Source organism: Chiloscyllium plagiosum, unplaced genomic scaffold (assembly GCF_037043375.1).
Source record: "Chiloscyllium plagiosum isolate Xiang-an unplaced genomic scaffold, Cpla_swu_hap1 HiC_scaffold_15, whole genome shotgun sequence".
NCBI lineage: Eukaryota > Metazoa > Chordata > Chondrichthyes > Orectolobiformes > Hemiscylliidae > Chiloscyllium > Chiloscyllium plagiosum.
This window is the reverse complement of record NW_028270153.1, coordinates 58260425-58278689: the sequence shown is the minus strand read 5'-3', so window position 1 is coordinate 58278689 and position 18265 is coordinate 58260425. Positions and strand designations below refer to the sequence as shown.

Below are 18265 nucleotides of genomic sequence, written 5' to 3'. Positions count from 1 at the left end.
CCATAACAATAGTGACAAGAATGTTAGTAAGAAGAGTCCTGGTGATAAAATTGCTGGTGGTGAACGCAAAAGAAAGGCTTTAACACTGGATGAGAAGCTAGATATTATAAAGTGTTTTGAGCATAAGTAAAGAATGTGATATAGCTCGTTTAACAGGAATAAGAGAGTCTATATCTTACGCACCATGATGACCCTCTGTCCCTGCATTAACAACATTTTTTAAATGCTCTGTGTTAAATTTACTTTTATTTCGTAGATAAATATGATGTATATCTTCATTCAGGCTGTGCCACACTATGCATTTGACCTTTGGTGATTTTTGAGTGATTGTGAGTGATATTTTTTGCTGGTCTGCCCCTAACCCCACTTTTCCCATCGGCCCTGTTATTTATATTAAGCGATTTTCTAATAGGTGAGGTTTTGTGGAACGCAACTATGGCATTATAGGAGAACTACTTGTAGCACACATCCCTGAACAGAGAGCACATGTTTAATATGACTGGAGTACCACTCCCAAAAGTATGTACAATTAAAGCCAGTGGAATTAAGGGCAGTGAACTGATGTGAATAAAAATTTGGTTGGCAGACCCCAAACAAAGAATAGGAATAAACAAACCTTTTCCCAGATAGCAGTCAGTGGACTGCTGGGACGGCACATTGGATAAGTAGTTAGCGTTGCTGTCTGTCAGCACCTGGGACCCAGATTCGATTCCAGTCTTTGGTGTGCGGAGATACCTGTTCTCCGTGTCTGTGTGGGTTTTTGTCGGGTGCTCCAGTTCTGTCTCAGTCCTTGGATGTCCAGCTTAGAGTGGATTGGCAATGTTAAATTGTCATGTAGTGTCCAGGCATGTGTGGGTTAGGTAGATTAGTCATGGTAATTGCAGGGTTATGGGGAGAGGGTGGAGGGGGGTTGAGTCTAAATGCTCTTCGGAGTGTCAGTGCAGGCTTGATGGACCAAACAGCTTCTTTTTGGAATCTAGAATTCGATGATTGCTGCTACTGCTGGGATCAGTCCTTTGACCCCAGCTATTCACAATAAATATTAATAATTCTGAGGGAACTAAACGTAACATCTCCAAGTTTTTGCAAATGACAAGCTTGGGTGGGAAGGTAAACTGTGAGGAGGATGCAGAGATGCTTTTGTTTTTGGAAAAAATGAGTGAGTCGACAAATGTAGGTGAAGTATCGGGTGAATAAATGTGAGGCTATCCACTTTGGTAGCAAAAACAAGAAAGCAGATTCATATCTGACTGGTGATAGATTGGGAAAGGGGGTGGTGCAACAAGAACAGTTGCTGAAAGTCAGCAGGTGGTGAAGAAGGCCAATGGTATATTCACCTTCATAGTGAGAGGATTCAAGCACAGGGACAGGAATGACTTGCTGCAATTGTACAGTTTTGGTCTCCTTATCTGAAGAAGGATGTTCTGGTTATGGAGGGAGTACGTTGAAGATTTACCAGGTGGATCCTGGGATGGCAAGGCTGCTGTAGAAAGAGAAACTGAATTAGTTAGGACAATATTCACTTCACTGGAGTTTAGAAGAATGAGTAGGATCTCATAGAAACTATTAAATTCTAACAAGACTAGACAGGATAAATACAGAAAAGGATGTTCCTAATTACCATGGAGACCAGCCCCGGTCTTAGTCGAAGGAGGCCAATTTGGATTGAGATGAGACATTTCTTCATCCAGAGGGTGGTGAGTCTGTGAAATTATCTGCCACACATGGTGGTTGTGGCCAAAATATTGAATGCTTTCAAGAAGGAGTTAAATACAGTTCTTAGGGCTTAAGTAATCAAAGGGTATGGGAAGAAAGTGAGAACAGGGTACAATACTGGGTTAGATGATCCTTCCTGACCATATTGAATGGCGGAGCAGTCTCGAAGGGCTGACTGGCCTACTCCTGCTCCTGTTTTCTATGTTTCTTTGTTTAAAAAAAAATTCCTACTTTTGATAATTCCTAAAAGTGCTTACTATATCCATGCTATTAGGATACTGCACATTCAGAACTCTTCTGTGCTTTGTGATTTCTTGCCAATCTGGAAATGCTGTTTCTAATGAGTAAATTTAAAGATTCCTAAGTCTCTCTCAATCTGATCCTCAGCTATTCAAACATATTCACCATTTTGCAACCATTTTCTTTTCAATGCTTTGTTTATATTTTGATTAATTATGTTCTGCTATTGCAATGTCCCTGTTAGGTTGGTATCATCTGCCAATTGGATTAGCCCTCATTGGGGATCCCCTCTGGTGAAGGGAGCCAGGTCAGATCGGTTCACTGATATTTGATTTGATTTTACTGTCACATACAGGAGCACAGTGAAAAGTGTATATTGCCACACAAATCATCATCCTAGATACTAGCACCTCGGTACAGAATCTAAAGAACAAGGTAGAAAAAAAAGGAACAAAGTTAAACATTGCAGTAATTATAGTAAAGCATAAAAACATACAAAATAAGGTTAAAGGTTACACACTGTAGACCTTATATTATTAAGTAGAAAATAAAGAAGTAAAGTTGCAAGTTCAAACATTACAGTCTTTCTTATTTACATAGCCACAGTGGGACCACACTTCAAAGAATCACCTCCAGACAGGTCCTATCTCGGAGAAAGCGCTAGCCAGTTTCTATAATTAAAAGTCACTTACTGTGCCATCTGTACTGACAGGGCGAATTCCAGTTCAAGGGAGGTGCACTCCCAGCAGTAGTGTGAGCCAGTGACGATGCTATGAGCAGTGAGGTCAGCCCCTGGGGGCCTCAGTGATATCCCTGGAGGGATTTCCCTTTACGCCCATGGGCTGTGTACATGTATGAAAATAAATTTTGATTTACCTGCCTGTGAAACCAGGTTTTCCTATATTTCTCAGTGGCAATGGCCTCTCCCACTGGCGCTGCTGCGGGTTTAGAGCTGTCAGCTCCATGATGGGGCAGGCAATTAGGAAGGTATCTGGGGTAAAATTACTGAGTGGTTCTGCTGTTGGCAAGTTTAACCAAATTTTCACTCTATTGTTGGGATCACCGTTCAACTGCTGAAACTCAGCCTCAAGTTTCTGAATTCAGTCATTGATGTAGCTTGAAAGTGCTGGTAATTCCAACATGAATCACTGGGGTATCTTGTTTCATACTGTCACTACTGGCATGCTCAATTTGATACGATTCTTCTAACCATTACTCCACTATTTTCCATTTTTCTTTTAACTGTTGTAGAATTTATCATTGTTGACTTAGTTTGTCACTTGCCTCAATTGAATCTGAGGTTGGTCAAGCAGAAGTTTTTCTTTTGCTGTTCACAAGATTTCTGGTCATTCCTGACAACCAATTTCTTATGGGATTGAAGTAAAGCTGATGCCTGTGCGGCTGACTTTAACCGTTTTGTTACCCTTTATGAATTTGTAACCAAATAATAGTCTGTTTGTAGTCAACTGATACTTCCCTGGTGTCCATCAATTGCAATGTAATGTTTATTTTCACTTTTTATTTGAAATTGAACATTTTGAATGGAAAATACCATAAACTGTTCTCCCCTGGAGCAATGTAGTAACTAATTCTGGAATCAATGATAGTCCAATGGCTCAGGCTATGAAGCCGAATGTGCCACAAGCACCTAGTTACATTTGGTGGTATTAAATACTTGAGGGAAATATTTGGAGTCCAGCACCAATAATGAAGAGACAATGAATTGTGTTTCTGAAGTGCCTTTGAAGGCTTCATGATGTTGTAAAGGGGCTTTACAATGAAATAAGTATTTTTGTAGAATGCCACAAAGCAGCCAATTTGTACACTGTAAGACCCTAATATACAGCAGTATAATGTTGACTGAATATTGATTAAAGTTATTGGTTAAGAGCCAAACTTTGGTCAGGACACCACAGAAATTCCCTTGAAAGTAATACCTTGGAATCTCTTCCAGCTACATGAAAATGCAGAGGTCATGATTTAATGTCTCATCTGTAAAACTACAGATGTGACACTTGGCACTGCTCTATAGAGTTAGCACAGATGGTGTGCTAGTGTCACTCGAATAGGAAATAAAATTACAGCCTTCAGAATTAGAAGAAAAAGAGTCACCAAGAGCAATGAAGAGTGATCATAATGCCTGTGTGTTGGACCGGGGTCATTGCAAATATAGCTTACACATATAACTCCATTATTCATTGTTAAAAATTGTAACAAATGCCGATAAGGAAGGTCGTTAATAGATCTTTTCCCTTTCCTCACAGGCCTATACCATACATGTTATAAAATCAGGCAGCTTCGATGGCAACAAGGCATTGATTATTCGACGTTACACCGATTTTGCAAAACTGAATGAGAAACTCCATAAACATTTCAAGGAGGAGATGAGCAACGTAGTATTTCCAAAGAAGATCATCAGGAAAAACTTTACACACGAAACCATAGCCAAACGCAGCCGAGCGTTTGAGCAATATCTCCAGCACATTCACTCAATCACAGACATTCGCAGGTCCAAAGTATTCCTGGAGTTCTTTTATCTGCGAGATTTAAAAGCTGGTCAGGGGTTATTGCGGGGTGGGATGTGTGAGGACGCTTTGGAGACGCTGATCAATGCTCTTAACTTGCAACAGAAGCTGGGGTCCTGGGACACTGAGCACTTACTTTTCACTCAAGCTTCTATTTCACTTTGTTACCAAGAACTGGATCACTTGGAAGAAGCCCAGGCCTACTGTGAGCAGGCCTTACAGACAGTAGACAACCAGGAGAATCATCCACTATTGGTACCTTTACTTCATTCCAACATCAGATTGTCCTGGAAAATAGCAAAGGACAAACGTCAGTCAGAAGCCAAACTCCAGCAACTCCAAGAATCAGGGTTAGATATTTTAAATCAACCTAGCCTTAAAGAATATCTTATTAAAGATTTTTAGATTAAATTAAACACAGCTTGATGCTACATGAGGGTTAGAGGGAGACCACTGTAGGTGCATTTCAGATGTTTCATTAAAATTGATTTTTTTATATCTGCAAGAATTTTAAAAAGCACCAAAGTTTAGTCGAAGAATCTCCATTTTTTTGGGTAATGTATGCAGCTTATTTCACCTTTCCTAAATCAGAAAACAAAGGTTATGACACCTAAAAGATAACATTGTAAAATAAAACATTTTATATTTAGACCCATTTGTCTAGAAAACAAGATTTGCTGGAGACTCACCTGATCATATTGTGATCCCAATCTTATTCTTTCTTGTTTCGAAGAGCATACTTTGTATTGCACCCAGCCTGATGTGGATGTAGGCATGATGGCGATATTCATTAGGAGGTGAAAGTTACATTAAGGTTACAATACTGGGTGAATTGCTGATTTAATAGCTTCAGTATTATTGCAAGATTGGTCTTTGGAGTTGTTCAGTAACATGCGTTGAATTTCTTTAATAATAAATATAAAGGTCGCAGTCTATCTGTTAATGGCCCTTCTATATAACCTTTGTCTCTAATTCTCAGAGCAGTTGCTATATATTCTTCACTCTTCACACTGACCCAAATTAATCCAGTGTAACTTTCAGAGAAAGATTAGTTTGACTGGTTGGACAATAGAGAGAGGTGTGTAATGCTATAAAGCTATGTTGTTTTCAAGAAAGGAAATAAATGCAAGCACTCCTACTGAGCTATATTAGACCAGGGAGCATAAGGTTTCACCTTACCAGTCATAATTAGCCTCAGTTTTCAGCTATGCTTACATTTCATAAAAATAGGAATGGACTCTGGGTAAAACCCTCATTGTGGAACTTTTTATAAATATTTAATGGCAATGGGCTTATGTGAAAATTGCCCTTTGTGAATTAATGGAAAGCCTGTGGCACTGTATCCTATTGTGAGGTATTAGTCTTCCAGAAAAATTGCAAGTGTAAAGCAGAGAAGTATTTTCGGAGTTTCAGTTAACCTTGAAAAATAAAAGATAGAACCTGCAAAGTTGAGACAGTTAAAGGTGTAGGTTTGCTCGCTGAGCTGTAGGTTTGATATTCAGACGTTTCATTACCTGGCTAGGTAACATCATCATTGTTATGCATGTTTAAATATGTAGAGCTGTCCAGGCAGCTGTACAAGATAGGAGAGAAATTTCCTCCAACTAAGCCTACGGGGTGACTAAAAAGGAGCAGCCCTGTGGGAGTACCACATATTCGAATGCTGAAGCTGAACTTTTTATGAACAGTGCATCAGAAAAAGAACATTTTGCTTACAGCAAGCAACATATAGCACTTTAATATTGGATATAGTGTTTGTAGTGAGAGGCCTGTCAATCGAATAGTTGAAGAGTGTTTGGAAATGTTTGCATGTTAAACATTGCTATCTGTATATTAGTTTCCTTTTATTGCTAATGCATCACAAAATTGGTCATCTCCACTTTTTTGTAAGTTTTAAAGTAGAAAGAGAGCTCAAGGAGGTGAGAGTTTAAAATGTTTCTTCTTGATAGCCAGCATTCTGAACTGATATAACTGGACCCTGATGGCAAGAGCCAAGCCTAGGACAGACAAATGACTGTCAGCCCTGTGCTAGTAAAGATAATTCTGGCCCCTGCCATTCCTTGCTGCTGCTACTTTCTCCTTTCACAGTGTTCACCCCATGTGTCTCAAAGATACTGACCAGAAGTTCAGTATTACCCTCCTCCAAGCTGCTCATCCAGGGGCAGGTTGTTTTGAAGAGTGGATGGGAAATAAAATTGGGTGGTGTGAAGGGGTGCAGGTTTTTTGCCAACCTACCTCTGATGGAAAACTGGGGAAAGTGTTAGATGGCTGACCACATGGCCATTAAGAGCCACTTAAGGGCTTGGCAAGGGTTCAGGATGCCCATGCTATGTAGTGAGGGACCCAGCGAATCCTGGTGGCTTGTGTCAGGTTGGAGGTGTCATTCCTATTCAGGCAATCTCACCCCAAGGGTACATTGTATCCTCTGCTTCTCCCCACCCTGCTTTACCAATGGCAGTCTCAACTTTCCTCACCAGACCCTGCCAGACTCGCCCCAGCAGACCACCCCCCCCCCCCCCCCACCTTGTTATCTGGATCTGTTGGGAGTTGTCTGCAGTACCAGCTGTGTCCACTGCTCCTAGAGGTGTTGCTGGAACTGGAGAATTGTTGGCTGCCTCATTGGTCAACAACTCTCAAATGCAGCAACCTCCTCCCTAAAGGGGTGGAGTCTATCATACACCAAGAAATGGCCAGTGACCTTGGAATCAACATGGGGCTTCCCAGACCCATGGTGGTGGGCTCACCCCTCAGCTTCTACAAAGAGAAGAATGGGGGCCAATGCCTCCACGTAACATTCCGACCAGTGACTTGTTCACTTATTCCGCCCATTTTATCAGGAAAATTGACTTATTTTCAGTGATTATTTAACAATAGGTGATATCAGAAGTAAGTCTAATTCCAGCCTGCACAGATGATGCTTTGCAACAGGAGCCGTAAGATAGTGACCTGAAGTAGAGGGAGACAAGTGTTGGCTTATTTTCTTTTTAACTCCTCATCCTGTGGGACTGTAACTGATTTGTAGTTCTTGAATGCTGATATCAGCTAATTCAAAGCAGACCAACAATTGGTCCATATATTTTTATAATGCATCAAATTATTTATTTGCATAGAGCAATTTTAGGAAGTTCTATTCCTTTCGTAGTTCAGATATGCTTTGCCCCTAACCTGTTCCTATTCATGATGACAAGTATGCAATCTGGAGGTCACCGCACAGGGATCCTTGGATATAGCGCTCCATTTGTGTGGAAGATTGCTAATCCATTAGCAATAGGTTATGTATGCAGTTCTGCAACTGACTTCATTTGTGAAACTTAACAAATTCAAAACTTAGCCTTGGCATTCTATGGAAAGTTTAACAACAATATATTATCAGCCAACTCTCTCAATAATACATACTTCCAGGATATTAAACAATATAAGGCCAATTTAGAAATTAAGAACCACTCTGTTCTTATATCAAATCTTCACTCAAGAAAGGTCTTGAAATTGTTAAACTCTGAGCTAATTTGTCAGACTAGAGCTGTGCTCATGTAAATTAGGATTGGTATTCATTAAGAGCTGGTTGGTATGAGTCACCCATGTGTAGCATAAGTCTGGCTCTTGCAAAGGGACTTAATGGAAAAATAGATGGTTTACATTACAATAAGTAGAAGGCAGTAAGCCAATGTATTTTTAAAATAACATTGTCATTGATTCAAATTCCAAGCAACGTTTTGGAGGACTTCTCCCTTTTTCACTCAAACCTGCAGCTGCTACTTGCATTTATGGAGGCTGGAATGGATGACAGTGTCCTAGACCTTCAGTTCAGATCTAAAGCATTGTTCCATACTCATAAAGATCCAAGAAGTTTTCTCCAGTTTTAATTTTTTACACTTATTTTGCTCAAAGTGCTGAGATCATTTATGTCCTGAGTTGGCTCTGAATGCTCATAATATGGAGCAGTACTGTAAATTATTGGGCAGATCATGATGTTGGCTATTTCCCTTGGGTATTTACAGCAGTGCCTTGCACCCAAACCCCATCTAGTGGGAAGAGAGGTAGGCCTCAACCAATGGTCTTCAGGGCCTAGAAGCCTCTGGTTTTCAATTGGCTAGCAACTTGTGCTAAACCAAGATAGCATGGTCAAGGCCTGTGATAGGACAAGAAACCTGCCCGCGTTCACCTGTTACATTGTGATTAGCACATGATCGGGTGAATTCTTTTGGCAGTTCATAGAAACCCTACAGTATGGAAGCAGGCTATTCGGCCCATCGAGTCCACAAGCATCCTACCCAGACACTCCCCACCCTTCCTATCACTCGGCGTTCCCATGGCTAATCCACCTAGCTTGCAGATCTTTAAACCGTGGAGGAAAGCAGAACACCAGGAGGAGACTGTGCGAACTCCATACAGATAGTCACCCAAGGGTGGAATTGAGTCCAGTTCCCTGATGCTATAATGTAGCAGTGCTAAGCTCTGAGCCACCATGACATCCTTAGGGAAGTACATTAGTCACCACCTAAATGCTTGCCCCCACACTTTAATAATTATTGGAAAACCATACTCTATTTTAGAAATCATCATCAGAGTGATATAATTTTCAGTTTAATTCACAGTAAAAGAATACACCCATCAACTTAAACCTTCAGTGCCTAAGGGCTGTTATCCTATTTTCTGTCTGAAATGTCCATGTTAATGGCTGGACTGATTATTGCAGTTGGAGTAGATTACTAACCTTGTTTTCGTGAATTTTCTTTTAATAATGAAAAGTTTTTGAAAGGTCTGATTCACTACCAGTCGAAAATGTGGTTCTGGAAAAATCACAACAGGTCACACAGCATCCGAGGGGCAGGACAGTCAACATTTCAGGCAAAAGTCCTTCATCAGTAATCACTTCCACCCTAGCAGCCAACATCAGACATTGTAAAATCCTATTATTGTGAAAATTTAACTTGGAATATTATTTGCAGTCAAATCTTTTGCAATAGAAGTCTAAAGCTCATTTTGGAATAAAAGGTGACTTATATAATATCACAAATTCTTTGAAATATTTTTCATGGTCATGTTCAAGGCTTTTTAAGCCTATATGTCTTAATTTCACAGTAAAGTTAGCATTGGCTAACTTAAGCCTAACTTGAGCATTCATGCATGATTCTGGGAACCCCTCCTTTCCATTTCATTTCAAGGAAAAAGACACATACATTCTGGAATTAGGATAAAAGGAAATTGCTATTTTTTTTAAAGTTCTGCAATGTAAAGTTTCTGATACTGGATGTGAAGCCCTAGATTACCAATAAGTTTTAAAATAAGTGCTCATTAAACATATCCTGAAAGATGATCAGGCAAAGAATTTTAAAAGTTAATGGTTTGCCAAATCTGATTATACTGACCTGCACTAATGGTCCAATAGCAGACTACAGTCAGTGTGAAGTTAAATTGCTGGAGAACTGTCACAAAGTAAAGGATCTTTCAGAAACTTGGGTTTGTTATTTCTAGTGAAACACTGAATGTTTTTGTTTACCTTAGTCTCTTTAGCTACTAATTATAATTGTGTTTTATTTAAATTTGTGTAAAATCATAAAAGAAAATTCTCTCAATAGCAATAATAATGTATCTTATGAGCAACAATAAAGTTGGATCATAGAATCTTGCAGATTATATCACCATCAAACTCTTAATTGTCTGATCACTTTTTTAAACACAGTCCCAGCTATATATTCCAATCAAAAGCCTCTAATGAATTATAGATATTGAATGATTTTTGATTTTTAGCTACCATTATTCTAAAGTCTAGTTGATTACTTAGTGATATTCAGGACATCATTGGGATATGTTTCAAAATATATCCACGCTGGGACTTACCTACTTGACAAAGGAGTTCAGTGATCAGAATTTGAGGTAACCTCAGAACTTTGCCCGATTTGTTTCAGTAGCACTTTTACAAATATTCTATTGTATATGCGACACTAGATTCAATATAAGCACGAAGCAGGTCCCTTGCTTTTAAGCCTTTCAAAAACTAGCACTATTTAAACCATCTATGGTTTACTTCAAAATATGTTAAAGCAAGGGTTTATTAACAACTATTTTGTGACATTATTTGTGTAGTGTGATACTCAGGCAGCAAGTAAGAGGTATACACTTAATCAGGCATTTCCGTTCACACCAACGTCCGTGACAATGCACATCTTGAAATTTATCTGAACATATATAAGTTTTTCACTTGCCAAGTAGCAAACATTTCATGCCAACAGTGTGCAGGCAATGTTCTAAATTATTATAAACATGCTTTTCAAACTTCCTGCAAATGTCAAAAATCCTTCCTCCTGCTCAGGCATTTTTTAAATGTGGTTTTACACAAGATTAGATTCACATCACTGCACAATTGCAAAGTGCTGAGTTAGCTTCCTGGGAGGGCCTTAGAATCTTTGGATTTCAGAAATCACTTTTGCCTTAACGTAAACGCAGACCACTTTTCATTCTTGCAAAACCAACATTATAACTACAACCAGTATTCAGGCCACTCCAAAGTCTGTCAAGCTAATTGAAAAACAGACATTCTGTTTTCAGGCATTGTTGCATTATATTCAATGCAAAAATCATGTCGATAACAATTAAAAAGGACTAGAAAGGAGAGTAGAGCAGCAATCTAATTTTCTGTCCTTTGTTTGGATCATTTGATTTATTCAAAAAACTTTTGGCGCACGCTATTTTGCTATCCCAAGGATATTTTCTTTTCCTACATTCCACTTGCGTTCCAAATAGTTTTTCTGTGCTGCTAATTTCATGGCTCCAGAATGCATTTTCTGGGTAAAAGATCCTGCTCCATATGTCGCACCCAGTATCAACAAGGTATCTGAATTATTACCAATGGCAATGATTTTTGGATTTCTGAAAATTCACTGCTGCTTCAAACAAAACTGCAAGCACCCAGCTGAATTCCAGTAAAGAGCTGGCTATAAGTGTCCATTGGTACTGCAAAGGGAAATCTAACTCCCAACTAACAAAAATAGATTTATTTATTTATTTAATGGTTCATGGGATCATATTGTATACAAACTCTCTGTTTCCTGGCAATTTTAAAATATTTGATACACAGTGATCAAGAGGTGATACATAAATGCAATTTCTTCTGTAGATACATATTGGGATTCTTGAGCAATTGAATTTTAAACATTTATGTTCTCCAATCTGCTTTTAGTTATATCCACAGTAGGTTTTGTCAGATCAATTTATGCATGTTAAGGGAAATTCAAAATAGTTCCCAATATTATAAAAGGCACTTTAATAAAATGCAGTAGTTTGATTTATATAAAAGGCACTGATATTTTGCTATATTAGACATGGAATAACTTTAACAATTATAATTCTTTTATCTTAAAACAGGTTAAAAAGTGAAAGAGTTGAACTAAGGTACAAATTGGAAATATTCCTTTGCAATGTGTATTGACTTTCTGTTCAGTCTTAAATTTATTATAGATTCCTGGTCATACAGTAGAGAAACAGACCCTTTTGGCCAACTAGTCTACATTCAAACTAAATTAATTGCAGCTGCCTGCATTAGGCCTATACCCCATCAAATCTTTCCTATTTGTGTACTTATGCAAATGTCTTTTAAATGTTGTAATTGTACCTGCATCCATAACTTCCTCTTGCAGTTCATTCTACTAACCACTCTATGTAAAAATGTTGCCTCTCATGTCCTTTTTAAACCTTTCTCCTCTCAGATTAAAAATATGTCTCCTAGCTTTGAACTCCCTCGCCTTAGGAAAAAGACCTTTGCTATTCACCTTATCTATGCCCCTCATGATCTTATAAACCTTGGAGGTCACTTCTTAACTTACTGTTTGGTATTTTCTGTAACTAATTACCCTGTATTCAATTATTTTCTGTACACTTATTTACTATTAGTTTGTTCAGAATTTTATGTCTCCACCAACTATTAATGCGTCTCTGTATCTGCATTTTGAATAAATAGATTTATGTACTATTAAATATCTGCATATGCTTTGATATATAAAAATGGTAAAAATAAAGTGGATCAAAAGATCCATGTAGACAAATGAAATTTTGTTAATGATCATCTAAGATAATTTTGTTTGATTTTAATTCTGTATTTTCTTTCTCTAGCATTGTAATTGTTAAATGTGGTTTAATTTACATAATTCTTAAATATTTCTATTCAATCATCCACTAATCTCTGATCCAATGACAGAGAAAAATGCAAAGCTCAACATCTTGGGTTTGAGAGTGTACAGGCTTTCTAGCACCAAGGGAAAATAAATGTTGGGGAAGCAGATTTATGAACAGCAAGTAACCAGCCAATGGTTATGCCAGGGCTGTAATGTAGCAAAAAGATGTGTCTGTAGCACCAATGCATCCTGAACAATTGGCAGAGGTATTCAGTAACTTACAAAAGATAATTTTGACTATACTTCAAAGTGCTATGATGGAAGAGGAGTGGAATTAACTGAATTACTCTTTCAAAGAGCCAGCATAGACAAAATGAATTCCTCCGGCACAAAACAGTTCTTTCACGCTGAATTTGAGGGTAATGTTCAGACCTGTTTCTGCCTCTTCCAGCTGCATGGACAAAGCTTAGAGAGGGGAGACGGAAAATACTCTCATTTTCAGGGAGTTGTATCACACCAGGTTAATCCAGAATCGCAGGCTAATATTTTGGTGAATGTGGGTTTGAATCACACTGTGGTAGATGGTGAAATTTGAATTCAGTAAGATATTAGAATTAAAATTTTTAAAAACTAGCCTAACGAAAATCTAATAGCGAACCTGAATCCATTATCTTTTTTTTTAAATTCACCTCGTCAATAATGTCCTTTTGAGAAAGCAATCTGTCATCCTCACTTGATTTCCATGTTAAGACCAGACCACTAATGTGATTGACTCTTAACTGTGTTTTCAGCAATTGAGAAAGGACGATAATTTTTTAAAAAAATTCAGTCAGGGGCAACATTGGCTGGGTCAAGATTCATTGCCCATCCCTAGTTGCCGTTGAAGTGGTGGTGGTGAGCCATCTTCTTGAACCTCTGCAGTCCATTTGGTATAGGCAACCCCATTATAGTTTAAGAAGGACTTACAAAATTTTGATCTCGTGACACAAGGACTGACATTATTTTACCAATACTGGATCCAGAGTGGCTTGGAAGGGAAAGTGCAGGTGGTGCTGGTCATGTGTGTCTGTTGTCCTTGATGGTGGTGGTCATCAATTTGGAAAGTGCTAAGGAGCTTTGGTGAATTGCTGCAGTATATCGTGGTACTGCTGCTTCGGAGTCCAAATGTGGGTGGAGTTTGGTGCCAATCAAGCAGGCTGCTTCATCCTGTACGGCACAGATAAAGGATTGGCTGACCAATAGAAGACGTGCAAATAAAAGATTTTTCAATTCATAACTACTGAATTGGCAACAGGGATCAGTGTTCAGCGCTAAATTATGTACAATGTGTTTTCATGACTTAGATGACAGAAGTGAAAGTATTGTCACCAAATTTACAGATGACACAAATAGGTGGGAAGGCAAGTGGTAAGGTTGACAGCCTACAGACATATACATGTCCTGGTTAAGCAAGTGGGCCAAATCTTAGCAGATGGAATATAATGTGGGAAAATGGGAGGTTATACAACTGGCTGGAAGACTAAAGGATAAATATTATTTAAATTGAGAAAGATTACAGAAAGTTGCAGAACAAAGGTTTGTTAAGTCTTCATGCTTGAATTACACCAAACTAGTTTCTAAGTTCAATGGGTAATAGGGAAGGCAAACGGAACATTGAAATACAAGGATTGTGCTCAAACTCCATAAACAACATAGTGGAATACTCTTTTTATCCAAGGAAAGGCATACCAAGGTTGCAGGCAGTCAAAAAGTTCACTCGGTTGATCATGGATATGGAGGGCCAGTCTTAAGAGAGGTTGAGTAGATTGGGCTTATAATCGTTGACATTTATAAGCGTGAGAAGCAGCAATATTGAAACATAAAAGATTCTAAAGGGGCTTGTCAGGACTGATGAAGAAAAGTTGTTTCTCCTTGTTGGGAATTTGGAAGCAAACAGTATAATCAAGATTAAGAGGTCACTGATTTAACATGTGATTCTTCCACATTCCCCCTACATCCAAGGATGGTGGGAAGCTAATTACTGAAGAGAGCTTCAGAGGCTGGGTTATTCAATATATTCAAGGCTGAGATAGACAGATGCTTAATCAGTACAGAAGGCAAGGGTTGAGGACAAAGGGGTTGAAATTATTAGGTCAGCCATAAACTTGTTGACTGGAAGAGCAGAATCATAGAGTTATACAAAACTGAAACAGACTCTTTGGTCCAACTTGTCCACACTGACCAGATATCCTAAACTAATCTAATCCCATTTGCCAACATTTGGCCCATCTCTCTTTAAACCCTTCCTATTCATCCAAAGGCCTTTTAAATGTTGTAATTGTAACCACCTCCACCACCACCTGTTTATTCTATATACAGTTGCCCTTCATGTCCCTTTCAAAATCCTTTCCCCTCTCGTCTTCAACCTCTGTCCTTCAGTTTAGGATTCGCCTACTCTGGCAAAAGGTGAATGGGTTGAATGGTCTACGCCTATTCCAATATCTTATAACATGGAAATAAGACCATTGGATCAATGCCAGCATTATGAATGTATTGGAACAGCTTGGTTAGGCTTTTTGTGCAGCACAATCTTCAGTACTATTATTAGTTTCCATAATTTTTGCAGTATCCACTGTATTCAGCCATTTGTTGATATCACGTGGAATGAATCTAATCAGATCAAGCCTGGTAAATGTGATGCTTGCACCAAAGGGATGATGGATTATACACTTGGCACTTCTCACTGAAGACTGTTGTAAAAACTTCAAACTAATCTTTTGCATCAATGTGCTAAGCTCTTACATAATTCAGGATGGTGATACTTATCGAATATCCTATAAAAATAGTAAAACCTGACGCTCATGAAAATTGTACTTCAAAACCATGGACGTGGAAAGGAATGAATGAAAGAAAGTGAAAAATAAATGTCATCCCTACTCCCTCCAGATAATAGAAGGGAGGATACTGAGACAAAGTTTTCAAACTCTAGAAAGGTTTTAAAGTGAAAACAAAAGATTGTTTCCATACTAGAAGGCAAATGATATTGAGGGTAATGAGGATTACCACTGATATAAAAGAGGAAGCCATAGGTATTATCCCTCAATCACAATACTAAAATAAATTCAAAGTTTGTGAGAAGATTTGTAGCTCGTTGTTGTGGCTCTGTTTGTTGAGCTGGGAATTTGTGTTGCAGACGTTTCGTCCCCTGTCTAGGTGATATCCTCAGTGCTTGGGAGCCTCCTGTGAAACGCTTCTGTGATCTTTCCTCCGGCATTTGTAGTGGTTTGAATCTGCCGCTTCCGGTTGTCAGTTCCAGCTATCCGTTGCAGTGGTTGGTATATTGGGTCCAGGTCGATGTGCTTATTGATTGAATCTGTGGATGAGTGCCATGTCTCTAGGAATTCCCTGGCTGTTCTCTGTTTGGCTTGTCCTATAATAGTAGTGTTGTCCCAGTCGAATTCATGTTGCTTGTCTGCTTGTGTGGCTATTAAGGATAGCTGGTCGTGTCGTTTCGTGGCTAGTTGATGTTCATGGATGCGGATCGTTAGCTGTCTTCCTGTTTGACCTATGTAGTGTTTTGTGCAGTTCCTGCATGGGATTTTGTACACTACATTGGTTTTGCTCATGCTGGGTATCGGGTCCTTCGTTCTGGTGAGTTGTTGTCTGAGAGTGGCTGTTGGTTTGTGTGCTGTTATGAGTCCTAGTGGTCGCAGTAGTTTGGCTGTCAGTTTGGAAATGCTCTTGATGTATGGTAGTGTGGCTAGTCCTTTGGGTTGCGACATGTCCTCGTTCTGTTGTTTTTCCCTTAGGCATCTGTTGATGAAATTGCAGGGGTATCCGTTTTTGGCGAATACATTGTATAGGTGTTCTTCCTCTTTTTGCAGTTCTGGTGTACTGCAGTGTGTTGTGGCCCTTTTGAATAGTGTCTTGATGCAACTTCTTTTGTGTGTGTTGGGGTGGTTGCTTTCGTAGTTCAGGACTTGGTCTGTGTATGTGGTTTTCCTGTAAACCTTTGTGGTGAATTCTCCGTTAGGTGTTCTCTGTACCCTCACGTCTAGGAATGGGAGTTGGTTGTCCTTTTCTTCCTCTCTAGTGAATCGGATTCCTGTGAGTGTGGCGTTGATGATCCGCTGTGTGTTCTCTATTTCTGTGTTTTTAATGATTACAAAGGTGTCATCCACATATCTGACCCAGAGTTTGGGTTGAATTTGCGGTAAGACTGTTTGTTCTAATCTTTGCATTACCGCTTCTACTATGAGTCCAGAGATGGGTGAGCCCATGGGTGTGCCGTTGATTTTTCATATATTTGGTTGTTGAATGTGAAGTGTGTTGTGAGGCACAGGTCCAGTAGTTTGAGTATGCCGTCTTTGTTGATAGGTTCAACGTCCTGTTGTCTGTTCTGTATATCCAGCAGGTTGGCTATTGTTTCTCTGGCTAGGGTTTTGTCGATAGAGGTGAACAGTGCCGTTACATCGAATGAGACCATGGTTTCTTCCTTGTCTATGTGTATATTTCTGATGGTGCCCAAGAATTCCTGTGTTGACTGTATAGAGTGTCTGGATCCACTGATCAGGTGTTTCAGTTTCTGCTGTAGTTCTTTAGCCAGTTTGTGTGATGGTGTCCCTGGTAGTGATACTATGGGTCTGAGTGGGATGTCTGGTTTGTGCACTTTAGGTAGTCCATGGAATCTGGGGGTGTTGTTGCTTTCAGGTTTCATTCTTTGTAGGTCAAATCTGGTTATCTGTCTGTTTTTTTGTAGGTTCCTCAGTGTGTTGTTTATCCTATTGGTGAGCTGTGGGGTGGGGTTAAACTCCCTCTTTTGGTAGGTGTTGCGCTTTTTGGATGTAGTCTGCTTTGTCCAGGATGACCGTCATTCTGCCTTTGTCTGCTGGTAGTATGATTATGTTCTTATTGTTTCTTAGTGATTTTAGTGCTTCCCTCTCCTTGGTGTTGAGGTTATGTGTTTGTCTTTTCCTTGTTATCAGGGGTACGATACTTTGTCTCACTGTTTGTTGTGTCTCTTCTGTCAGTCCATTGTTTCTGAGTGTGCATTCTAGTGCTGCTAGGAAGTCTGCTGTCTTGGTGTCCCTGTGGTTGTAGATGAGTCCCTTGGCCAGTATTGTTCTTTCCGTGTCTGTGAGCTGTCTGTGGGAGAGGTTTCTAATCCAGGTGTGTGTTATGGTGTCCTCTCTGTTGTGTGTTAGTTTAGCCATTTTTATTTTAGTGCCGTTTTTTTGCGGTGTGTGGTCCTGTTCTGTCCTAAGGTGACGGCCTGTTCTATGGTCCGGGTCCATTCCTGATTGGTTTTTGGCGCGCAATTTCTTGTCTGTATTTATGAAGTCTGTTGTGAGCGTCTGTAATCATTACCTGGATCATCCTGAATCTGTTCTGTCTGGCTGGCTGTGTCTCTGGCTTGTGGGTTGTTGACTGGTGGTCTGTATCTGACACATGGTGGAAGGATTTGACACATGGTAGAAGGACAAGCCAAACAGAGAACAGCCAGGGAATTCCTAGAGGCATGGCACTCATCCACAGATTCAATCAATAAGCACATCGATCTGGACCCAATATACCGACCACTGCAACGGACAGCTGGAACTGACAACCGGAAGCGGCAGATTCAAACCACTACAAATGCTGGAGGAAAGATCACAGAAGCGCTTCACAGGAGGCTCCCAAGCACTGAGGATGTCA

General features: G+C 39.5%; 1 protein-coding gene across 2 annotated transcripts in view; it reads left to right on the top strand.

Moving 5' to 3' along the window:
- Positions 1-12511, top strand: part of snx21 (sorting nexin family member 21) — a 62597-nt gene extending 50086 nt beyond the window's left edge. For both annotated transcript variants that reach the window (XM_043710161.2, XM_087994976.1), the window contains exon 4: positions 4221-12511. In XM_043710161.2, the coding sequence (XP_043566096.2) occupies positions 4221-4886 (666 nt within the window). In that variant the 3' untranslated portion in view covers positions 4887-12511. The remainder of the gene's footprint in view (positions 1-4220) is intronic.
- The last annotated feature ends 5754 nt before the right edge of the window (positions 12512-18265 follow it).